At 44.8% G+C, this 26,674-nt stretch overlaps 1 protein-coding gene across 1 annotated transcript in view; it reads right to left on the minus strand.

The window, feature by feature from the left end:
* LOC306941133 (high affinity choline transporter 1-like) overlaps nt 1-26,674 on the minus strand; it is a gene marked incomplete at both ends in the record, with an annotated part of 33,965 nt that overhangs the window by 3,058 nt on the left and 4,233 nt on the right. The window contains 7 exons of the mRNA XM_079526446.1: nt 4,276-4,493; nt 5,533-5,686; nt 6,218-6,331; nt 18,084-18,238; nt 20,325-20,549; nt 21,311-21,466; nt 23,406-23,519. Coding sequence (XP_079382572.1) covers nt 4,276-4,493; nt 5,533-5,686; nt 6,218-6,331; nt 18,084-18,238; nt 20,325-20,549; nt 21,311-21,466; nt 23,406-23,519 — 1,136 coding nt within the window. The remainder of the gene's footprint in view (nt 1-4,275; nt 4,494-5,532; nt 5,687-6,217; nt 6,332-18,083; nt 18,239-20,324; nt 20,550-21,310; nt 21,467-23,405; nt 23,520-26,674) is intronic.

Consider the following 26,674-nt stretch of genomic DNA (forward strand, 5'->3'; position numbering starts at 1 on the left):
CATGGACAACTTCTACAACTCTGTGTCCAGGACCACACTGCTGTGGTACTATGAGAAGGTGTAGGGGTGAACCCATGGCGCTAAAGAAGATCAACCAGGTGAAACACCTGAATAAAGGTGAGCGAGTTGTCCGCCATGACGGCGATGGTGTCATGACCCTTGTGTGGAGGGACAAGAAACTGGTGAGAATGGTCACAACGATTCACCAGGACACCATGCAGACTGTAGTGTTGTAAACTTTGAACGATAAACGGCCATACCATGCCATTACACCCTCATCTATACTGATGTTCTTCCCTGGTGTGTACACCTTCTTGAAGCGGGCCCCGAGGTAGTCGAGGACATGCCTCACCTTGTACAGTTTGTCGGTAACGTCAGCTGTCTCGTTGTCGGTGAAATGGAGGAACCTCAGCAGCAGCTGGAACCTGTTCCAAATAATCAATCCAACTCATCAGCTACTATCCATTTCCCCGGAAGACCCACAGGTGGAACTTCAGGTTCACAACGATGCTGGAATTCATCCTGAGCGTGGTCGAGGAGTGGACCGCAGTTCCAGTTGCTGACCAGGAGGGGGCAGTCTGTGCAGGGGGCAGATATGACCCAGATTGCAGGAAGAGCATCCGACTGGAGGGCATGACCTAGGCAAAAAGAGGCCTCGTTATAGGCTATGATAATGATTATATAGAATCTATATGGGCTATGGGCTATAGTTCCAAACATTGCTGTTTGGCTATAGTAGAGTGGGCGTTCGTTTTCACATATTACATAGATAAAGGAGAGGAGAGGCATGGCTAACCCTGGTCTGTGTTGTGAACTTGTAGATCAGCCATTTTGAGGGTCAAGCATGTAGATCCGCCATTTTGAGCGCTCAAAATAGCTGATCTACAAGTTCACAACACACACACACAACACAGACTAGGGTTAGCCATGCCTCTCCTATCCTCTGTGAAAACGAACGCCCACTCTACTATAGCGCTAAAAAAACCAGCAATGTTTGGAACTATAGCCCATAGGCACCCGTTTTGATCTCGCAACTATGTCAAACTAAACACTGCATCCCCCATCAGCACACATTAGTAACACAACTGCTGCTTCTTTGATGTGTGTTAGCGCTAAAATAATGGTATGAAACAAGATACAAATAACAATAAAAAATGATCGCGTGATACATTACATTTCCAACGAAAGCACAATGTCCCGAAATACAAATGCCGCATGTGAAGCGCATTTCAAACAAAAGCACAAATAGGACACGATGTCCCCAAATAAACACGATAAACCCATCATCGCTCAGACAATATAAATCTAGCAGATTACATGGTTTATTTGAAAAGAATTGCCACTTTATTGCCAGGCTAAACATGCTTACCGGTACAGAGGGAAAGAAGACCCAGGCGTCGAGTTGCAAACTCCAGCGAAGCTGGCTGGCTGGGCAGGGAAAGAGAGGATTTCTCTTACTTCTTTTGGATTTTCAGCGCGGGTAACGCTTAGCTCGGCTGCCGGGAAACAGGCTGCGATGCGACGGTAGATTTCTGGCGAGGTGATCGCCGCCTGGTCTGGTTTTCTCTCTGGTTCAGAGTCGGTCTAGAATACGTCTACTTCTCGTCTCGACGGGAGAAACAGGCTGCGATGCGACGGTAGATTTCTGGCGAGGTGATCGCCGCCTGGTCTGGTTTTCTCTCTGGTTCAGAGTCGGTACTCTACTTCTCGTCTCGACGGGAGAAACAGGCTGCGTTGCGACGCGAGAGTTCTTCTCAGCCTTCCATTGTGCTTTTGGAGACTCGGCGTCCTCGGCGAGGTGATCGATCGCGTGAACCAGCGGCTTAGCAGTCAAAGAGGCGGCAATGCAGCGGCATGGCAGCCACAAAAAAAGTTACTAAATAATAAAGAAAAAAAATCAAATACTCTACAAACTAACTAAACTATACTAAACTGTGTGTGTGTGTGTGTGTGTGTGTGTGTGTGTGTGTGTGTGTGTGTGTGTGTGTGTGTGTGTGTGTGTGTGTGTGTGTGTGTGCGCGCGCGCGAATCTAAATGCATACTAGCTAAATAATGCAATGCAAAATCACTCGCTGTAACCTGCTAGTCTCGACCACTACGTCTCTTGGTCTCTCCCAAACAAAGGAACTGTGGGGGGGGGCTTTTCATATGCAAAACCGTGGAGGCCAATCACGTGTCTCACACATCACGTGTTTTCACAGTGTTGCAGAGTCTTCCGCACTACAAAAGTGGGTTGCCAGGTTGGGCCAGACATCAAAGTAATTCAATCAATGAAGACCCCCAGTCTACGAACATGGACGTAGTAGTCCACTAAATCTATATGGGGGAGTAGGGAGTAGGGGATGAGTCACTGAATTCGGACGCAGCCTAAGTATTTTCTTTATGACTGTGCCTTGACGATGCAGATTATTGTTGGCCGTCTGATCTCCTTCCTAATACCACATATTGTGATGGTGTCACATGCCGAAAAAAGCAATTTTTTTCTCCCTGCTCGGCACAATTAAACACAATCATTAAACATTAAGAGCAGGGAGATAGATTTACAACAACAACCCCCCCATAGGGAACAGAAATAGCAGAGCCCATTGGTGGGCGGTGGTACTGGGGTGGCGGTGGGAGCAAACATCACATAACAACAACCAGACAACTGACGTGTCCGGGGCCATTACCGACAGCTTTGTGTCCGACCCGAATCGAGCCCGACCTTAATTATTAATACATGCGTCCGACCCGGGCCCGAAACCGACACTCCCCCCCCCCCCTAATTTTTCTTTGAGGAAGGCACTTTAATTATTACACTGACAGCAAGCATGTTATTGTTATAATGTACAGCATGCCTTGCCTGACTTAAGCCTTTTAAGATTAGACATTATGCCACACTGTGTCTTGTAAATTACCATGAAAGGGGACTATTTTATATCTACTACGCTGATTTATAAATAAATATAATAGCGCGCACAACAAACACACACATACACACGACACACACAAACACTCGTGCAGTCTTACCAGCATTGATGATTGATTTGACATCGTCATTTAATCCACACAGTGGGCAGCGTAGGCTACTTTGGGATTGTTTGTGTGAGTGGGCGAGTGGCTGAGATGTTGAGTATTGGAATTCATCTTAGGTGAGCATAAATATCCCGCCCAATTGGCCAGCCGACTGCCACATCAGCGTATGACATGTGGGTCTTGCAAACACTATATAAGCCCACATAGTAATGCAGCATATTAAGCCCTCGAGTATACAGTATGTATGCGCCATTGAGCACAGCATGAAGCCGCTCGAGTATATCTGACTGAAATAACTGCAAGCTGATTGATTGATTGATTGATTGAAGTATTGATTAACAGTATGCATTTCACATGAAAGCACAGCTCAATACAAAGACTGTTACTGTGGACGACACACTGATAAAGCATTACACTTGTTTACAACAGGGTCCACCTTTTTCAATTCATCAGAACATTTAGAGACGTACAAATATACACTTCTATATACAAAAAATCGGGAAATCATGTAAGGAGGTAAAAAGGGAAAAGAAACATATACAGTGAGGGGGGAAAGGGTGTGTCCGTACGGTTTTGAAAACTGAAAGCTATGTATCATCAGAGTGGACAACTAGACTGGACTGGATGCATCATATAGCATTCCTGTGTTCAGTGATCCTGCTATTCAAAGCTGTCAAGGTTACAGGGACGTTTCAGCATATAATATGTATATATTTTTGGTTTTATATGATGAACCTTTTACTTGAGTGTGGATGTTTGAAAGTATTTGTGTTGAATCTAAAGTTGCATTACAGTTACCACCATAGGCGGATCTAGAAATTATGGGCCCCTGGGCCACCGCCATGCAAAAAGGCCCGAAATGGATTCGATTTGATCAACTCACTTCCTTGTTTTCCGACGCAGGCTGGCAAGACGCAGCCTGCGTGAATTTATGGAATACTTTTTTTGTTGTGTTTTGGGTCAATGTATTAATATGTTAGGTAGCCATGTAATAAGCAGGATAATATCTGGCTAGGTGGTCATTGTCGGGATATAATTCACCTTATCTCCCGACAATGACCACCTAGCCAGATATTATCCCTTACTTAACACGGTCTACTCATATGGAATTGTCAAATAAAGTTTTATTCACAAAAAACATATGGGTTGCAGCCATATGCACCTATCTGCTATCACACAAAAACCTCTTGCATAGCTGAAAAACCTCTGTGCTTAGACACAACAATATAGTGATAGTACACATACAGCAAAGTTTCCAACCTGTTTCCTGAGGTAACTCTTGTAGATATTTTGAGTGAACATGGATGCAAAAGAAAGCAGGGCTGAGTCCACGGAGGACATGACGGCTGCAGCCAATGCCCCGATGCCCAACACCGACACCCAGGACGGGGCGAGGTTTTGCAGGACCAGTGGAAGCACATTCCCTGCCTCCCCGCGCTCAAACGGAGGTGGAAGACCATACTCTGTCTGGTTCCAGTCTGAGAGGGGGAACCAGACATCCAAAGTAATGAGAAGATGAACTTGAACATGTTTTGTTGTCAGTGGACCAGCAGAGGGCAGCTCTATGACAAAGATTAATAATTGAGCAGCAAGATGGCAACGTGTGAGATATTCTCTTTGGTATATGACACCTTATGGTGTCTAGTGGCCACATCAAATGTGATTTAATTTAATATGAATCCCAGTGTTCTGTAATAATGATCCCGTTTAATAGGACATTCAGGATTTACGCCACTACGTCAGTGTAATTGTAATGTAAATCATAAGTAAGTAATACATGTTTTGTTATAAATACACTGTAATTGTGAAACAATGAGACCAAAAGAGAGCACATAAAAGCTCCAAATACAACAACAGGAAAATAATACTTAAAATGGCTGAATCAGAACAAAAAGGGGTAGTGGACGGTGGACGTACCTATAGAAGTTTATCACCTGGCATTTGCAGGCAATTACTGTAAGTAATCTCAAATTAAGAATCTCATTTTGGAGTTAATTATGTTTCTCTTGGAACCGGAGCTTTAAGAGAGACAGGCCACAAAATTATTGCATAATCTCTCAAACAACAGGTGATTGTATCTTTGGGTTCATATTTCGGTCACAGCGTATCTGTGAGAAAACACCAACATTGTAAAGGCTATTGTTCATCTGCATCGTTGATCTGATCTCCTGAGTCAGGAGGATGATTAGCTGGTCAATATTCCATGATGCCATCTGTTTTAGACCCTTGTGTGACCTCAAATAACTTGTTACTGACTTGTTCTGAGCCATCTACTTTGTGGCTGGGGGGGGTGCATGCAACTTTTCCTAGTTTTCCTTAGCCTCTAGGGACTGTGGATACAAACCTGTATGCAGATCGGTGCAGTTATAGGTAAAGATGCGACTGGACCGCTTATAGCGCCACCATGAGGCTGATTTGTCTTAGCACATCGGTAGAAATTCGGAATTACCCTGGGAACCCTGGGTAGGACAAAAGTTGTGAATTGCAGCGTGCGCAAAGTGTGTATTTGTGAAGTACCTGCAGAAACAGCCACCGCTCCTATAATGACTGGGGGAATGCCCAAGATGAAGATGATAATCGATGATGCAAAGCTTGTGATTTGGGCCTGAGCAGGTGATGCAGCAGAGAGGACCCTCTGATAGAATTGCTGGCCGGACAATCCTCCGAGGCCCTGCAGCACGCATATTCAATTATTAAAAGTATTGTATTAATATATCACAATTGCAGATTTATTCTTTTCAGAATCAGAAAGACTTTATTATCACACGGTAAAAGAAGGGTGAAATTAATGTGCCAGGGCTCCTCAGACTTTCAGGTCATTAATATAAAAAAATAAATAAACAGAATATGGCTCTATAATATCACTATATAAAACAAAATATCAACACATAATAAATAACTAAGGTGCTAAGAAGAAAGTATGCTTTTGTAAGCAATAAATACAAATGTGAATAAACACACAATATACTATTCCAACTCCCTCGCATCTCCCTCACTGGCTTGTTGTTCTTGCCAAATTTGCCATGGCAGTTACCCAAGCAGAAATGCACATCACTCCTTGCTATTTACAGCAACACCTGAGTGTACAGTCACCCTCACAGTTGCAACTGACTAACTTCAGAAGATAGTTTGGTGTGATGGGGTCTGTTGATGGTACAGGATCATAGCCTTTGCTTGGTGGTGGTACATTGGATGTACTGACTTTGCAGCAGCAGCCAATGTCTAGTCTGGATATAAGCTCGGAGAGAGTGCTGTGCTGCGGCTCGTGTTGTTGTGTTGTTTTTCTGGTTTGATACTCCCAGTAGCGGTAGTAGTTCTGCAAGACTGACAAAGTGGAGAGGGATATGGACAAGTTTTTGGACATCCAAGCCAACAAGGAGGACATCATAGCTGGCAAGTTCATGTTCCATGGGAAACCGCACAACATTTTGGGGGACTGGGGGATTTAACAGATTTTGAGTATCAAACCAGAAAAACTGCCCCCAACAACAAACGCCGCAGCCAGAGCCGGATTTACCTTGCTGAGGGCCCCCGGGCTGGAGCAAAGTTGAGGGCCCCCCTTGGCGTCCCGCGCATGTCAAAAGAATTTGGGCTATTTTGTTTTCATTTTGGGGTACCCAGGCCCCTAAAAAGAGAGGCAGGCAGGCAGAAGCTCTCAATGGTTTAACCATAATACAACTAAATACAATAACTATACACTAGTCGGGGGCCCCCGGGCTGCAGCCCACCCTAGCCCAACGGTAAGTCCGGCTCTGGCCGCAGCACAGCACTCTCTCCGAGCTTACTTTATCACCTTGGTTTTTTTTATTATGTGTTGATATTTGTTATATAGTGATATCATAGAGCCAAATTCTGTTTTATGAACTGAAAGTCTGAGGAGCCCTGGCACATTCATTTCACCCTTCTTTTACTGGTAATTATTTTTAAGGTGTGACAATAAAGTCTTTCTGATTCTGAAAAGAATAAATCAGTTAAAGATTGTTCTTTTGTCCATTCTGTTTCAACAATTAGTTTAAATTAAGATGCATTTGTTAATAATGCTTTTTATATAATTTATAAATTATATATATTATATAATTTCCCCCCCTCCCCACCCTCCCCACACCCAACACACAAACAGAAAAGAAAACAGTCAAAACATCCATTGAGATATGCATAAAATGGCTTTGTAGTTATTGCGCATGTCTGGGACATACCAACGCAGGCATGGCTTCATGATATTATGGCCTCCTTGCCATAATACCATGAAACCATACCTGCTTTTTTAGCCTAGGCCCTCCGGGTATCCCAACTTTATTTGGCTCCCACAAAGTTGAAAGGGAGTTGGCTTGGAACAAATTGATATGTGATAGTCTAGACACCATTTTTTTCTGAACACATTTGTGAAGAAAGCTAGTGGTAAGCATTTTTTTCTCCAGATTTGCCACACATGTTGCACATTTTAAAATGTAACCCTAACCTCACAGGGAAGCCACGTATGTGTCTTAACTGGCAACATGTGTCGGGAGCCACGGGTGAGTCTTAACCGGCCATGCATGTGTTTTAACCGGGAACGCATGTCGGGAGCCACAGGTGAGTCTTACATGCGTGGCTGTGTCGGACAGCCATGTGTCGTACTTTTGCATGTCGGACTGTTAGTACGTCGGACCAACGTATGCGCCCCCCTGGGGGAACTTACTGTCCTAACATAAAAAGATGAAATATGGACATTGAAGGTTTCTGCCTGACAATGCAGATATGTAAACACATATATGCATACTGTAGCCTACATGAATAGGATTTGGCGACTCACAACTAAGAGGAATTCATCGATCCATTTTCCAACATCCTCCGTCTTGAGCTCCCCCAGCCAGGGTGGTGAGTTTACAGGTGTGATTGTCACATTAGATGATGAAGATGATGATGATGAAGATAATGGGTGGAGAATTACAAAGGGAACACACATCCACTGGGAAAGGCAAAATACAACAGAACAAGAAAGTAGGTCAACAAAAACATAATTAATATTCACCACCAGTGAAGAAGTGCTAATGCTATCAGGGATGGGGAGAGGTTGCATTAATCACTTTCCAAAATGTATCAAAATGTACCAAAACTTGCCACAAAAAAAAAAAAAATGTAACCCAGGTGGAAAAAACCCAGCTTACAACTAAGCTAAAAGAGTTAACAAGGTTTACTAAGACATTATTCTATTTTTATTGAAATTCATTATAAGGCCTATTGTTTTATTTAAAAACATGTAGAAATGAATCTACCTCAAACTAATACTAGGCCTACTTCAATTTTTTAGTAGTTGTTCATGAGGTACCCTATACTTGAAAGCAACACTAGAGGGCAGCACTGCTTTTTACAAGCACACACTTGGAAGTTTCACAGAACAGCGCAGTTAAAAGTGACGTCACCACGTCTACACTTCCTTTTTCACGTTGGCACGAGTGCCTAAGCAACAGCAGTGAAGAAGCTGAGAGAGATTACATTAATAAAAAACAATATAACAGATACACCAGCTGTGGCTACAGTGTGGTGCTGTATGTTAGTCATGCCAGGGGAGAATCCTGCAGCCGTTTGGTGCATGAACCAAACGTTAACACACTCGGTGAGATAAACAAACCATCATAACGACATGTTTTGCTAACTAGCTAATGCTAACGTCTTTCATACATGATGCTAACAGCTAAGCTAGCACCCTGTTTAAACAGGCAAACTCCTGTTGTGAGAGTTGATCGAGTCCTGACGTCGCTCAGTACTGGAACATTGGATGTGATTCGGTGAGACATATGTGACTGTTGAAATGTTGTTGCTGCCTGTAACTTACTAGCGTTGTGGGAAATACAGTTGGGTGCCACCGATATTGTCCCTTATCATTTGACCCATTTAGGCCTGACCTCAAAATTTTAAAAAATCCTTCTAAATCCTCCAGTTTTCTGAAATAAATATTTTCACGATTTAAAAAAAATAGCAGACCTACAAGCTCGTAGCGCGCCACTCGGTGGCGCGCTATTTAGCTATTTTTCAATAGCTAAATTATAACATAATGTTTAAAACACCAAAATGGGTTCCCGCCCAAAATGGGTTAACTGTCCTTTTGCGCAGATCACGCAAACCTCAGCAAAAAGAAAAGGACAATATCGATGGCCTCCAACTGTATATTATTTGACTGTTATTGTACTAACTATAGAAAAACGGATTTACTCAAAGTAGGATTTGATTTGAGTTATAAGATGCACTTTCAAATGGGAAATGTTACAATTACTCCTTATGGTGCAAATGCATTTTAAAGGTGCATTCCACATTTTTTGGTCATACATGGTAAATGGCAAGAGGTATTCTATTAACATTGTCAGTATGTGTTAAACACAGTGGGAGCTAATTAGTGTCTTTGGGTGCTGTATTATGACAGAAAAGCACTAATGTGTATATGTATTTTGTTTTGCACTGAAATGTAATTTTGAGTTCATGATTCATGAAGAGGTATTTGACATTTGTGTATATTACCCAGGGGGCAAAGGGGGTTGACCTGCATTTGTCATAACATACAAAGTTGTCCACCAAAAATAATATCTATGACCCAGTAGGATCACAACCTATATGGACAACCCGGTCAATTTTTGGGCCAAGTCCAATATGGCCGCCCCAATATTAGCCCCTATTAGTTATAAGGGGGGGTGAATAGGGCAACATTTTAAACTGAGAGATATTTCCACGAAATGTCTCAGGTTGATTAATGATATGAATATGAACATTTTTTGTATTGCAAGTTTCCATGAAATCCAATATGGCCACCACAATATGGCCACCACAATATTAGCACCAAGAAAATAGGTTTTGGCTCTAACTTCTGAACCAGATGAGCTAGAAATGCAAACTTGGTGTCTATTTCATGGTTTCTGACCATGAGAGACTCAATGGAATACCTATTTTTATTATTGGGTGTGTCTGGACCCTTATTGTGCATATATACAAGATGGTGGCTACCCGCAATAGTGCTTTACCATGATTTCTACCATGATTGTTGACTGTTTTGGCAAACACAAGCAATATTAATCCATTGGCTAAGATTCATGGCACAGAAGAGACATATATTCTTGAGCTTGCATATTGTCAAAATGGCTGCAAACATGAATAAGAAAAGAGACATTACATTTCCTGTCAGATCCTATTACCCAGGGGGGCAAACCACCCCTTTTTGGATACCTGCATTTGCCATAACATCAAAGGTTGTCCACCAGAAATATCTATGACCCAATAGAATCACAACCTATATGGACACACCGGTCAATTTCTTTTTCTGGAAATCCAATATGGCCGCCACAATATTAGCCCCCATTAGCCTATAATGCGGGTGAATAGGGCAGCATTTTTTAACTGAGGGATATTTCCACGAAACTTCACAGATTGATCAATGCTGTATCAAAGGCTGCCAGAAAATCTGTTCTTGTGCCAGGGACTGGAGACAAGATGCAGCAGGAGCTTCACGCCATTCCTGACTGGGGATGCATCACCATTATCTTGGACTCTGGCTGGCATCCTGTCATGAAAGGACGCGATGAGAGATCAATGTCCCTGGACAGCCAAACTTGCCAGGGATCTGCCATAGGCCCTCACGTTAGACTGTGTGAAAGGCCTTGGTGAGGTCAACAAACACTATATAGAGACCCTTCTGCTCTCTGCACTTTTCTTGCAGCTGGCAAATGGAAAAGATCATGTCACAGGTACCTCTGCCTCTGTGGAAACCACATTGGGATCCAGGGACAACATTCTCAGCATGGCTGATTAGCCGGTTGAGGATGATTCTTGCTAAGATCTTTCCTGTGATGTTCAGGACTCAGGAGGGCTATACCATGATGGTTATCGCAGTATGCCCGGTCCCCTTTCCTCTTGTAAACATGCACTATGGATGCGTCCTTGAAGTCTTGAGGGGCTTCCCCCTCTTCCAGATTACCTGGTACAGGTGCCATGCCTCCATTCTTGTAGATGTCCGCAGGCAACCCATTACCTCCTGGTGCCTTTCCAGAAGTGGTTTGTTGGAGTGCTTTCACTGTCTCTGCACTGGTGGGGGGTCAGCCAGATCAGCTTTGATTGGCTGCTGGGGTATCGTGGCAATATCCTCTTCGGAAATTGAGGACTCTCTGTTTAAAGGTGGCCTTACACTAGCCGATTTTTTTCAATCTGAAATCTGATAGCGCCACACACTACAGGATAATCGGAGCGGGGCAGAGCAAATATCAAACATTCTTGATGTTGATCGGGCCGATCCCGATCGCGCTTTGAGCGGCCCCGAGCAGATCGATTGAGTCGGGCACCCCCCGAGCGTCAAAAAATGCCCGATTATCGGCTAGTGTAAGGCCACCTTAAGACCTCACTGAAGTGCTCTTCCCAGCGTGCTAGGATGTCACTCTTGTCAGTGAGCAGGACACTTGTCAGAGGAGCGGACTGGAGTTGAGCCAGTGGTTTTGGGCCCATAAAGAGCACACAGAATGGTGATGCGTCTGAGCCATTCCCAGTCAGGAATGGAGTGAAGCTCCTGCTGCATATTGTCTCCAGTCCCTGGCACATGAGCAGATTTTCTGGCAGCCTTTGATACAGCTACATGATATTGTCTTGTTCATTGACATAGGCCAGGCTGGCTCTGTAGATGGACAGGGGACTGCATTCCCGTCACTGAGAGACCATCCAGACTCAGTGAAGGAAGGGATGTCCGGCTTGGCGATGCACGTCCCTGCCAGGGATGATTGTCAACATAAACAGAGGAAATGCCAACAAACAGTAGAACAAAACCAAAATACAGCCAGGAAGATGTCTTTCTGCAAAGAAACACCCCAGAACAATAATATCTTTCGTGGTTAGAAACCACAAGTTTGTATTTCTAGCTCATCTGGTTCAGAATTTAGAGCCAAACCTATTTTCTGGGTGCTAGTATTGTGGTGGCCATATTGGATATCATGGAAACTTCCAATACAAAAAATGATGGTATTCATATCATTGATCAACCTGTGAAGTTTCGTGGAAATATCCCTCAGTTAAAAATGTTGCCCTATTCACCTGCATTATAGGCTAATATTGTGGCGGCCATATTGGATTGCCAGCAAAGAAATTGACCGGTGTGTCCATATAGGTTGTGATTCTATTGGGTCATAGATATTTCTGGTGGACAACCTTTGATGTTATGGCAAATGCAGGTATCCAAAAAAGGAGTGGTTTGCCCCCCCTGGGTAATAGGATCTGACAGGAAATGTAATGTCTCTTTTCTTTGTCATGTTTGCAGCCATTTTGACAATATGCAAGCTCAAGAAAATATGTTCCTTCTGTGCCATGAATCTTAGCCAATGGATTCATATTGCTTGTTTGCCAAAACAGTCAACAATCATCGTAGAAATCATGGTAAAGCACTATTTCGGGTAGCCACCATCTTGTAAATATGCACAATAAGGGTCCAGACACACCCAATAATGAAAATAGGTATTCCATTGAGTCTCTCATGGTCAGAAACCATGAAATAGACACCAAGTTTGCATTTCTAGCTCATCTGGTTCAGAAGTTAGAGCCAAAACCTATTTTCTTGGTGCTAATATTGTGGCGGCCATATTGTGGTGGCCATATTGGATTTCATGGAAACTTTCAATACAAAAAATGTTCGTATTCATATCATTGATCAACCTGAGAAGTTTCGTGGAAATATATCTCCGTTTAAAACTTTGCCCTATTCACTCCCCATTATAACTAATAGGGGCTAATATTGGGGCGGCCATATTGGACTTTGGCCCAAAAATTTACCGGGTTGTCCATATAGGTTGTGATCCTACTGGGTCATAGATATTATTTTTGGTGGACAACTTTGTATGTTATGACAAATGCAGGTTTCCTAAAAAAATGGTGGTTTGCCCCCTGGGTATATTGATGTATAGTGGTTAAACTGAAGCAGTTTATTTATTTTGTATTCAACCAGTTACTGGTTAAAATATGCCAAGCATATGTGGATATATGTGACTATATTAAAGTTGCTATAAGCAATATGTCAACATTTTAATGACTTTTTTTTTTGTTGTATTCAGACACTCAGAACACTCCCAAAAATAATTGAGTCTCTGTGACACATCTAGGAGCCGCAATCTGCATTCAAAGATTTTCCTAGAAGCTTTGTCATTGGTCGATTTGCCTGTCTACTTCCTGATTGGTTATTCATTGCGACAGGGTTTCTTTTCGACCAATGACAAAGCTTCTAGGAACATCTTTACTTTACTTTATTATGGATCCCCATTAGCACTTGCAAAAGCGTGGCTATTCTTCCTGGAGTCCAGTAACATCTTTGAATGCAGATTGTGGCCCCTAGATGTGTCACAGACTAAATGCATTCCGCAATACTCGGTTGACTTGATTTGTTGACTTGATTTGATATTAAAAAGGTTGTACAAGAAACAACAAGAACAGAACAAAAATATAACAAAATAGAGATACAGAAGGGATTTAATTCATAGAGAGTTAGATTATAGGACTAAAAGACCTGTTTCAAATACAGGTCATGTTTTTTGATGAGGTTGAAGATACCTGGAGACCCAGTAACCCTGGAGACCCAGTAACCCTGGAGACCCAGTTGATGGCGAGCTACCCAGTGTCTTGATCCCAGGACCAAGATCTACATCAAGCACGTTCTGAGACAGCAGACGGACGGTCTGTTGAGGGTAGGATTGTGCCAGTCACCCGACTGGTGCTGACTTCGAACGCGTGATTCAGAATCAGCTTTATTTGTCACATCACATTACAAGTAAAGTGAGTGAAATACTTTGTTGTGCAGGCACTCACTGCAGTTACGGGGGATAGAGACAATAATTAGAACTACACAGCTGCAGCCATATTTCGGCGCTGCCCTCAGCTTCCTTGCATCTCGAGAAGAAAAAAGAAAAGGTGGGGGTGGGGGGGCATAAGAAAACATCACATCACATTTCAAGTAAGGTGGGTGTAAAATAGCTCGAACCAGTGCTGGTTATTTAGTTAGGACCCACGACAGTGGTGTTCGATACGAACTTAACCGGGATGTGGAAACCTCCAATGAAAAGCTCTATAATTGGCTTGGCCAGATATTCCGTCCTATCCAACTGACTCAGGCCAAAGATATTAGAAGATATTCTGCCCCCTTAAGTCTCTGACTGTAATCCTTTTATACTTTTTAGTTATATGTGTGTCATAATGACAATGCTATCCAATCGCATATGACGATGACACACGTGTACATCCCTATATGGGGTTCCCACATCAATCCGATGTCAGCATTGGATATTTCCATTATCTCCACATATGGGCCATAAATCATCATCATATGTGGAGATCCAAGTGACAGCCTTTTATCCCCATATATGGAGATCCATTTGAGAGCCTTCGCAACAGCCACCCCCAGATTTCCCATGGAAATATGTAAAATATCAAGAAGGCTTGAACAGTTCGCCCATTGCAAGCGTACCTGGCCGTTGGGCCACCCCATCGAAGGCATACCTGGCCCTTGGGCCACCCCATCGAAGGCGTACCTGGCTCTTCGAGCCACCGCATCAAGAGCGTACCTGGCCCTTGGGCCACCCCATCGAAGGCGTACCTGACTCTTCGAGCCACCGCATCAAGATCGTACATGGCCCTTGGGCCACCCCATCGAAGGCGTACCTGGCTCTTCGAGCCACTGCATCAAGAGCGTACCTGGCCCTTGGGGTGCTACTACCGTACCATGCATGATGACTGTTCGTCTCCGGTTATGCTCATGGTCATTTCTGCAAGAGTGACCGTCCAGCCTCCTTGCTGGACTACTTCGGTCCCTATGAACCTGGACTTCTGGTCTGTCAGCTTGCACTTTCATCTCGATATCCTATCGGTGAACAAAGCCTCTGCCGTCCTCCGACTGCTCCAACATCTATGGGAAGGTTGATATAGCTCCGATGCCCTTGCATCATCATGCTGACCAGACAATGCTCTCATGATATCCACCAGAGCGTTCCGCTTCCGTCCTCCGACTGCTCCAACATCTATGGGAGGGTTGATATAGCTCCGATGCCCTTGCATCATCATGCTGTTCAGACAATGCTCTCATGATATCGCCACATTGCCACCCCCAGATTTCCCATGGAAATCTGTACCATATCTAGAAGGCTTGAACAGTGGACCCCTCAGGCCACCCCAATACAAGCATACGGAGGCTTGAACAGCAAACGTCAGCCATTCAGGCCACCCCATTGAAAGCGTCTCGCCAGACCTTCACCAACTGTGTCTTCCTGGTGAACGAGACCCTCGTCGGATGTTGTATCTTGCTGGTGAAAGAGACCCTCGTCGGATGTTGTATCTTCCTGGTGAACGAGACCCTCGTCGGGTGTTGTATCTTGCTGATGAACGAGACCCTCGTCGGATGCTGTGTCTTCCTGGTGAGCTGGATCCTCGTTGGATGCTGTGTCTTCCTGGTGAGCTGGACCCTCGTCGGATGCTGTGCTGTGTCTTCCTGGTGAGCTGGACCCTCGTTGGATGCTGTGTCTTCCTGGTGAGCTGGACCCTCATCGGATGCTGTGTCTTCCTGGTGAGCTGGACCCTCGTCGGATGCTGTGTCTTCCTGGTGAGCTGGACCCTCGTCGGATGCTGTGACTTCCTGGTGAGCTGGACCCTCGTCGGATGCTGTGTCTTCCTGGTGAGCTGGACCCTCGTCGGATGCTGTGTCTTCCTGGTGAGCTGGACCCTCTTCGGATGTTGTGTCTTGCTGGTGAGCGGGACCCTCGTCGGCTGCTGCATCTTCTTGCTCCTCGTCGGCTGCTGCTTCTTCCTGCTCCTCGTCGGCTGCTGCTTCTTCCTGCTCCTCGTCGGCTGCTGTATCTTCCTGCTCCTCGTCGGCTGCTGCATCTTCCTGCTCCTCGTCGGCTGCTGCATCTTCCTGCTCCTCGTCGGCTGCTGTATCTTCCTGCTTCTCATCGGCTACTGCATCTTCCTGCTTCTCGTCGGCTGCTGCATCTTCCTGCTCCTCGTCGGCTGCTGTATCTTCCTGCTCCTCATCGGCTACTGCATCTTCCTGCTTCTCGTCGGCTGCTGCATCTTCCTGCTCCTCGTCGGCTGCTGTATCTTCCTGCTCCTCGTCGGCTGCTGTATCTTCCTGCTCCTCGTCGGCTGCTGTATCTTCCTGCTCCTCTTCGACTGCTGTATCTTCGGCTCCTCGGTAGATTCCGCCATCGGTGGTATATCCATCGTAGTCTTGATGTCCGAGCCTGCTCTGCTGTCCCAAGAATCGATTCCCATGCCGTTTTGAAGATGAACTCTCCTGTCCTACGCCGGGTCCTTCAATCTCTGCTGGACATGGAAATCCCACAACGTCGGGTCCCTGGCATCCAACCAACTGATGCCCAGAACCTCCGGAGCCCACCTGCTCCGAAGGCGAAGTGTGTCCCACCACTTCGGATCCCTGGCATCTAACCAACTGATGTCCAGAACCTCCGGAGCCCACCTGCTCCGAAGGCGAAGTGTGTCCCACCACTTCGGGTCCCTGGCATCTAACCAACTGATGTCCAGAACCTCCGGAGCCCACCTGCTCCGAAGGCGAAGTGTGTCCCACCACTTCGGATTCCTGGCATCTAACCAACTGATGTCCAGAACCTCGAAGTGTGTCCCACCACTTCGGGTCACTGGCATCTAACCAACCGATGTCTAGAACCTCGAAGTGTGTCCCACCACTTCGGGTCCCTGGCATCTAACCAACCGATGTCCAGAACCTCGAAGTGTGTCCCACCACTTCGGGCCCCCGGCATCTAACCAACCGATGTCCAGAACCCCGAAGTGTGTCCCACCACTTCGGGTCCCCGGCATCTAACCAACCGATGTCCAGAACCTCGAAGTGTGTCCCACCACTTCGGGTCCCCGGCATCTAACCAACAGATGTCCAGAACCTCGAAGTGTGTCCCACCACTTCGGGTCCCTGGCATCTAACCAACTGATGCCCAGGACCTCCAGAGCCCATAGACTCTGGAGGCAGACGTCCAGAGCCCGTAGGCCCTGGGCCCAAATGATGATTGTTGAAACTCACCTGCTCCACAAGCTATACCACCTGGTGTTGTAACCTCCTGGCTCCTGGGGAATCCGTCCCACCACCATCCTCTAAGGCCTCCGACATCCTGTTACTGCCGTACGCCCTAATCCGTTCTCGAATGGACCATGTAAAATAGCTCGAACCAGTGCTGGTTATTTAGTTAGGACCCACGACAGTGGTGTTCGATACGAACTTAACCGGGATGTGGAAACCTCCAATGAAAAGCTCTATAATTGGCTTGGCCAGATATTCCGTCCTATCCAACTGACTCAGGCCAAAGATATTAGAAGATATTCTGCCCCCTTAAGTCTCTGACTGTAATCCTTTTATACTTTTTAGTTATATGTGTGTCATAATGACAATGCTATCCAATCGCATATGACGATGACACACGTGTACATCCCTATATGGGGTTCCCACATCAATCCGATGTCAGCATTGGATATTTCCATTATCTCCACATATGGGCCATAAATCATCATCATATGTGGAGATCCAAGTGACAGCCTTTTATCCCCATATATGGAGATCCATTTGAGAGCCTTCGCAACAGTGGGTAATACTTGGTTGTGCAGGCACGGCATTTCTGGGGGGGGGTGTCCTGGGCATGAAATGGCACTACTCCCACGCCATTCCTTCAGGTTGGAAGACACGGCTTGTCCCCAGTCGGGACGGTGAGAGTGTTTTTTGTTTTGTTTTTTGTCCATGAGAAAGTTCCATGGGAAGGTTCGTCATGTGTCTGTGTAAGTGTGTGCCCGTGTTATCTTCCGGAATGAAGGCTATGCCACGTTGCCTCAAGAGTCCTGCGGTCTGATGGCGGGTTCTATGGAGACATCCTCGATCACGGCCCAGTCCGGAGACACAACAACAGGTGTCAGTGAAGACAGGGTGGTGGGGGGAGGCAGAGGAGCTCTTTTTCTGCATTGTTTCTTCTTGTGGAGATTGTCAATGGGGGGGGGGGGGGGGTCAATCCAGATTCGTTTTTAGGGCGAGGGAATATAGCTATTTCTCCTCTCTGCAGGGCACTGACGCGTTCAAAGGTGGTGTCCATCTTCCGATGTATCTCCCCGGCTGCCCTGCCCAGCTCAATCACCATGGCGGGCAACTTAGGGGCTACGTTCAGCGCCGCCACTTTTCCAATTCTTCGGTACACAAGACCGATGCTCAGCCCGATCAGCAGAAATCCTGTTACCATAAATCCAAATGGATATACATCTTTGATATCTTCCATAGAGAGAATCACCATGCACATTACCCTCCAGGTCTTGTAATAGTCCTGTGTGTAACCTGCCGGAAACGTCCCGTCTGGGCACTGCGCGGGCTCTCCAGAACCCAATTTCCTTGTCGAAAAGATTTAGTCTATCGCGTTCAGAGACCAGTTAACACAAAGCGTGTTAACGACTGATTACCGGGTACGCTACGATGATAGCATTGGACGAACAACCTTTTCCTAGGCCGACAGTAAATGTTCCCTTATAGCGAGAATCACACAGCATACCTAAAAAGAAAGCGTAACTTGTCCACTAAAATGATTTTACCATCTTCCATTCTGGAGATATGTACCTTTTATGTAAGACCTGCTTTTGTAGTAACGTACTCTTCTTGAACAGAAAGCCTAATTAGGAGCGGTTTTATGTCAGACGCTGTGTATCGTTCCAACTCGGCTAGCCGAGTTCGCCTGCAGTTTTTTCCCCCGAGGTGGAAAGACTGTTGTGAGGCGGTTAGTGTTGCTGCCCGCCTGCCCACCTCTCGTAACACAACACAGCGCATTTGCATTGTTCCATCTGACCGGCGTTGATCATCATGATAAAGAAATAACCGCTCGCCGAGGGACGATACAATCCGTGAGTTTTTTTGTTTGAGTATGAAGAAAAAAGGAGACAGAAATCTGACCGACTCAGTCACACTCGGGTCACATTACACACAAGACCCCTCCGCTGAAACGCACATGAGGGAGCCCTCCCCTCCCTTGAAACAAAGAGAGTGAAATCAGATGAGAGGTGCACCCCACTGCACCGAGACGATCGGCTTGTTATGCAGCAATTCTGTTGACCTGAGTTGCATGGGAGTCTCCGAGCCGCCATTACGTGACAATACGCCAACCCCCTCCCGTCCTGTTTTCAGGAAGGGGGGGGGGTGTTGTGCTATGAAGCTAGGCTAGTTGATCAATTGCCCGGGTGTGTAGAAAGGCGATTGAAAGTAATCAATAAAAACATGCGGTAAACGGACATCTACGTGTCCCGCACCGGACCGGTGGGATTCGAACCACGTAGAAATCCCTTTCTCGCCACCCCATTCGACTGGTATCATGTATTGAATCGGCCGTGTCTGGTGGCCATGAGCTACGTGAGGCACCGCCGAGCGAGGCGCTAGCCGAGCGAGTCGCCTTGCCGAGCGTTGCGAAGGCCACCAGACCCGACTCAGCGCCGTCCGAGTTACGTCCTGATAGGCAGAGAATAGTATATATTAGTAGCTCCTAGTTCCATGCACCGACAATAGTTGGAAATGACACGTCCACCAGGGGGAAACCTTGACCAGGCTATGTGGTGAGGATGCCAGTATGGACATTTTGGCACCATTCAAACGTGCTGATAACGGATGATTTCGCCGTTCCAATGCAGAGATAACGGTCGAATCCACTGTTCTCGCAGTGACTGTGTTAACTAATTCCATGTTTAATTCCGGAGTTTCGAAGAGACGGTGTAGAAAGAGACGCTCCGGGAGAGACAGGCAAACAGCAGGCAGGCAGGGAAAACACACGAGGGAGGGAGAGAGAAAAAGTGCGACCACCTTCCACGGAGAGCAAGAGCAAGGAAGAGTGCACTCCAACGAACATTGATCGCACAGACAAGTGTCGTGTGAAACTCAGGAATAGAGTCAGACCTGAACAGTCTGATTTTTGACCCAAATGACTTACACCGTTGATTGACTTGACTTTGAGAGTTACAGAGCTCTAAAAAGTGACGACTTCACTAAAGACATTTTTCTTTTCTATTTTTCATTTTGGGGGTTATTGTTTTCCGGCTAATGTATCTTTGTTTAAATGTATTTCATAACAGCTTTAACGGACCTAGAACAAAGCGTCCACTGTAATACGCAGAGTGGGGTACAGGTGGGGGTTACAAAAATAAAATGAAATAAAATTAATCAACATTTTCCAAAATATTTCCTACATAAATAATAGAAATTGTGAAAACCTGAGATCCGAGTGCATGATCTTACTCAGCCAGGGAACCTCAACATACATGATTGCCAAGGTCGGGAATCAAACCCAAGACTCTCTGCTTCCCAGCCAGGCTCTCTACCCATTCAGCTATGCCACCCCTGACATTCATGTCTGCTCTCACCAGACTGATGAACATGATCAACAGCTGGATGACATCGGTGTAGGCCACTGAGTACAGGCCTCCCAGCAGTGTGTAGGTGATGGCAACACCTGCAGACAGGACGATGGCGTAGGACGAATGAAGATCAAGAATCACACTGACTGTCCCACCTGCAGAAACACAAAATACACACAATGCACACGTGTCTATAAACCAATTGAACCCTTGAGGGTCCCTACTGCACATGTCATACTCTGTGAACCATCTGCTATCTTTCAGTGAAAATAGCAAATTGACATGCTCACATGTCTTCCACGGAGTGCACTTTTGTAGTTAAGATACTGTAGGAAAGAAATCATAATATTATTTAACCAGTAATGGAGATGCAAAATTTCAGTTGTTTTGTTTCTGCTAAAAGCTGTTCGGAGCCCTACAGTAACAGTCGGTAGTAGTAAGGACTGACTGATGCAATGATGAACAGAGCTAACAGCTAAGCAGAATTTAAATAACACCCAGCAAGCACGGTCAGGACGTGGACGAATTAGTGACGTCTCGATTGGGGCAAGATAAAGTCAAACCAAAACTAGTCAGATCTGGCCCAGAATATCATCTGATTTCAATAAACATAAATTCTGCCGACTAAGACGGACATCCCTGGATAAGTCGGAGAGAGTCCGATAGAGGCCAGATCAACTTAAGTCATTTCATGACTAGTCAGATCTGGCCCCGGAATAAGCTATATTATTTCAACTGGTGTCCTAGATGATGTCCTAGAAATGATGTAAAGATCATCCCAATATGGGCTGTGATCTGGCCTAGTCCTGAATGTCACTGGAGTTGAGTGACAGACCTGTAAAGGGTCCATTTGGACCCCAGATGGTCCCTGGAGGACCTGATATTGATGAGCAAAGCTATATAAAGTGTGACTGACCCAAGGCAGCCAGGGTTCCGGCCACCCACATAATGTCACCGAGCAGACTGGGAAGCAGAAGGACTGTGGTGAATGTGTTGCCGTAGCGTTGCTGAAATGGGTCCATCATCGTCACGTAGCGCTTCGACCTCATTTGTTTAGCAAAGAACAAGCCTCCTGTTGGGACACATCAGGAAGGTGATGCATTAGACCACGGGTTTACAACCTGGGGATCGGGACCCCAGGTGGGTCCCCAGATGAATAATGTGCAACACTGTTTTAGTGATAAGTAATTATAATACCATGATAAAGAGAGTCATTTTCACATCCGCATTCTGGTAAAACATATTCAGTCAAAGGTAGGATTTCATGCAAAACTAAATATCGTTGCTGTTGGGAGGAAACACCTAATTCCATTTTTGAGGTTTTTTTTTTTTTTTTGCTTACATCAGTGCTATTGAACACCCTTTTTGTGTTGTTTCGAAAATTTTGAACCAGCTTCAAAATTAATTAATCATGATTAATCACCATTCGAACTATTTAGTTATTTTTTAGTTCTTGTTTTTGAGGGGCGCTAGCCCCTCATATACAGGATTAATGTTTGTTTTAGTGACAACTTTTACAATATGTCCATCCATTACCATAAAATGTTTTGAACAGGGGCGTTCCGGATGCGACACGTTGTGAGCTTGAATATCAATTTCATTCTCATCAGCATGCAACACATCGTACGACGAAGCACAAGTCAGGCTTCACTTGACAGCTGTGTTTTGTTGGCCGAGGCGTCATTACACAGCGATCAGTGTTTTTGGGTCGGGACATGACGACATGTTCTACTTCTGTGTCTTGGATCAGTGCGAGCCGTGTAAACATCATAGAGTTGTGACTCTGAGCTGCGTGCATCAGAGAGTGATTACGTTTAATTAAGATTGGTGTTTTTTCTGCTACTGTTTATGGTGTGTTTAGCTGGGTTTTCACCTACAAGACTCTGGAAATCTGGGACACTGTTGTACGAAGTGAACTATCAAGAGATTGACGTTCACACATGTTGAGGGGCGTTAAGCGTTAACATATTTGAACGCAATTGTTAACGCAATTAATTAACGCCGTTAGCGTGATAATTTTGATGTTATATATATATATAATATAGTATTTATACACACACCTCATTTCCTGTTATCATGGGCGGATTTAATGGCGGGGCAGGGGGGGCACTGGCAAAATAAATTATAATAATTTCGCAACCCACGGGTTGAGCACCCCTGCTTTAAGAGACCGGCATCACTATGGTTACGAATCTGCCTTATGATTCCACGTTCATTTTCCTCATAGACATTTCAAAAAGTATTTATTTAAATACCTTTTAAAGCATCGTACAAAGCCAATGTTTTCATTCTTTGTAATTATTTGTTTGGTCCAAAATAGTGTTTGTCGTCATGATTTGTCACAACTCGAGTTGGCTTTTAAGGTATGAAATGTCTATGGGAAAAATACATTGGGAATTATTTCCTGGGCCTGGCGTCGTCATGAAAGGGGGCGGGACTGTGACGCTCTATTCGAGACATATTACAAAGATGCCCCCGCCAGCCCACCCCTTTGCAATGAACTAGCCTATTTATTTGCGTAGTTTTCTAACTCAGAAAGTGAACTATATGGCAACACTGACCGCAATCAGGTAAATAAACAAACTTGCAGGATTGCAGTGTCCTGTCAATGCCGGTTGTTGTGGTGTGCTTCTGACTGTAGTTTGTAATCATCTCTCTTATCATGACGTGTGTGTGTGTGTGTGTGTGTGTGTGTGTATGTGTGTGTGTGTGCTGTCCTAAATAACACATTTTTAGGGGGTTAGGGCATTGTATAAAAAAGCACAAAAATAATTCCCCCCCAGACATTCACCCCCCCTGGGGTCAAGTTCAAGCTACGCCCAGTATATTATATTGAGCTCATTGGTGAACTTTAGTTTTCATTTTCAAAGCCAATAACGGTCAGGCGGTCACATTACATTATCATGGGTCAATATCGGTCAATACTGGTGAAATATCGGTCAATATTGGTGAAGAAATGTCGGGCAATATCAGTGAAAGAATATTGGAAAGATACAAATGCTGCTTCTTACCTACGAGGAAGAGCAGGACATATGAAGGAGGCCCCATGGCCCAGATTACGCCACGGGAGGGAGTGTAGACGGCCTCGGCTGTACCCATGATGAAACCTCCTCCAACCCAGGTGGCTGATGGTGAAGATAAAGCAGAACAGACACACAAACACACACGCACACACACACACACACACACATAGAATAGACACGTACACATAACACAAATTGTTGCTGTCAGGAAGAAACCTTGTACTGCATGTGCAGAACCTGTGTTCCAAATATACAATGTAGTATTAGCCACGAGATATTTACTGCATAAAAACCACATGGAAGACTTAACCACTTTCAAACTGGCGTCCCTATTTTGGGCATGTCACTATAGGCAAAATGTTTTGCAAATGTTCGAAAGTAGCAAATCTACAAGCTCATGGTTGCATTTGGTCCGACGTCCTAACAGTCCAACACGCAAACGTCCGATCGTCCGACCGTCAAACCCTAACCTAACCGTAACCGCACACGGATCCACGGGTGAGACTTAACCGGTGGCGTATGTCGGACTAGTGCCTCGTACTAACGTATGCTACCTATAAGATAGCTCAAACCAGTTCTGGTTGTCTCGCTAGAACCGGCCGCAGTGGTGTCCGATCAGAACTCAACTGGGATGCCGAAACTTCTAATACAATGCTATCTGGGTTTCTGGCTCGTGCCAAGGACTTAGGCCTTTTCTCAATTCCCCCCTTCGCCATGGCCCTTAGCCCTTCCCCTTGCTGATGCGCGTTCACGTGAAGAGGAAGGGTTATCTCAATTCTCTTTGGACCGAGGGTTAGGGCCGAGGGCAAGGGATTGGATCCCCTTCAAATGAAGGGACTTCGCGACCAGACTTAAAAGCAAGGGGTATCCCACAATGCCTTGCGCATCCTCGAAATCAAAACAAAAACAAATACATTTTGCAGATGGCTGGAGCAGGCGGAAGAAAGACGGCACACAAATGTAAGCTAAATTTTATTTTTTTGTTATTATGATAGTACTCGATTATTCATTATTATTGCAATCTCTAGCAAAGGTTAACTAACGATATGCTACGGTGTTGCATTCATACGTAACGTTAGCCTTGAAACATGACAGTCATAATACGAAACATAAATAATAATAATAAACATAATCCGACCGTCATGTGAACCATGGCTAACGTAACGTTACCCATTCATTTGGCTAGCTAACAGCTTTATTCATCATCAATCAGTCCGACCTGTCAGTGTCGGACTGATTGACATTCTGGCTTGGCTACTCGGTGCAGTGATAGTAGCCCTGTGGTATTGTTTTATGACCAATTGCATCAAACTAACGTTATGCACCATATTATATCCTCTGGCATGCTTGCAGGGACCCCTGAACAAACAAGAGCCTTGATCAGGTTCAGGGCTGAGAATGAGGTGAAATTCGAAAGATCGAAAAGTGCTGTGAAACCTCTTTGGGAGTGAGGAAAGGTTTTTTTTTTGTTTAGAGGATACCCATTAGCTGACAGCACTGCTGGCCATTATTCTTTATTGATTTCGCTTGACCACGTTAATGGTTTTATTAGCTTGTCTATAGGCCTACCATGAATGATTATCATTTTGTCTAATACAGAAAACTCCTCGGAGAATTGGGGCTGGGTGGAAAGATCACATCACAGCAGGCTGGCAAGAAGTGGGAAAATCTCAAAAAGAAATACAGGGTATGTGTGTGTGTGTGTGTGTGTGTGTGTGTGTGTGTGTGTGTGTTATACATGCTATTGCCAAAAATCATATTTATTACACAGATGGGTCAGTGGTTCTCAACCTGTGTTGGGACCCACAGGGAGGTTCCCAAATTATTTGTTGGGGATCTCCAGATGATTAGCTTAACATGTTTTCTCAATCCACAGTAAACAATTCAACATACAGTATCTGCACATCTCAGTGTTTGTTTTCTTAAATAGTTAAAGTAACTACAATCACAAGAATTGATTTCTTAAATACAGATTAATGTATTTTAAATTAATTAAAAAAAAACACTGTGCATGAAAACACCCTGGGTTTCAAATATTGTAAGGTTGCTTATTACAAAGCAACCTTACACACAACTTATTTTCTCTGGAAATCAATAATTTGTCTTGTCTGTCTTTCAGGACCTCAGAACTCCCAAAACGGGATCGGGGACAGATGGGGGCGAAGAAACGGCTGCAACATGGCAGTTCTTCCCAGACATGCATGAGGTGCTTGGTGGCAGGCCATATGTTGATCCTCCATTGCTGGTTGCCTCATTTTCTCCAGATCTGCCAGATCCTAACAACAATCTAATGGTAATTTTCTGATGAATTGAAACTGGTGGACGCTGTTGTAAACAAGTCTAATGCTTTACCAGTGTGTAATGGCTACTGGGGGGGAAGGGGCATTTCAGAGGTTGTGTAAAAGCAGAACATACTGTAATTCCTTTCCTCCTTATTATTATTTTTTCAGGAGATGGTAGAGCCCTCAGCAGCCTCCAGCATGGTCTCAACCTCAGCCTCCATGTCTGCCACAACCCCTACCCCTGAAATCCCATCCACATCTACAGATGGTCCTTCGCCTAAAAAGAAGAAGACCAGCACCAGCATTGTTGAGTTCCTCAAAGACGAGAGCGAAAAGGAACAGAAGAGATTCGATGCGAGTGAGGAGAAGACTGACCGTTTGTTGGGGCTGTTTGAGAAGATGGTGGATAAGCTGTGATATGGTGCTGATATAATATCAGCACCATATCACAGCGTATCCACCATCTTAGTTGCTCAATTTGTTTTATTTTGGCTGCTGTTTTAATTGTTTACAATATTTGAAACCCAGGGGGTATGTTTTCTTTCAGCTGCTGTCTGAACACTGCTGTTCCAGCTGTTTGCTGCTATTTTTAAACACTGCTGGTACAGCAGTGTTGCTGCTATGTTGTTCTACTGTATATTGTAATACAATGTCAAACTCAGGGCGTTTTTCATGCCATGTTTTTCTTTTTGTATATTAATTTAAAATAAATGACTCTGTTTGAGAAATCAATTGTAGTTACTTTAACCATTTGTTTTATACATTATATACTACCTGCCTTTGTCCAACCTTTCTTGTACCTGCAAGTTAATTCAAACGTTATATTTCTTCCAGTTTTCAAAGGTGGTATACCTGTGTTCAATTTCCCATAGCTTGGTTGGCTCAGAAGCAGGTTTGAAACATAAGGAAGGTTGGATGTCCGCACAAGCTTAACCACGGTGTGCGGACATCCAACCTTCCTTATGTATAGTTATG

Source organism: Electrona antarctica (genome assembly GCF_951216825.1).
Source record: "Electrona antarctica genome assembly, chromosome: 17".
Lineage (NCBI taxonomy): Eukaryota > Metazoa > Chordata > Actinopteri > Myctophiformes > Myctophidae > Electrona > Electrona antarctica.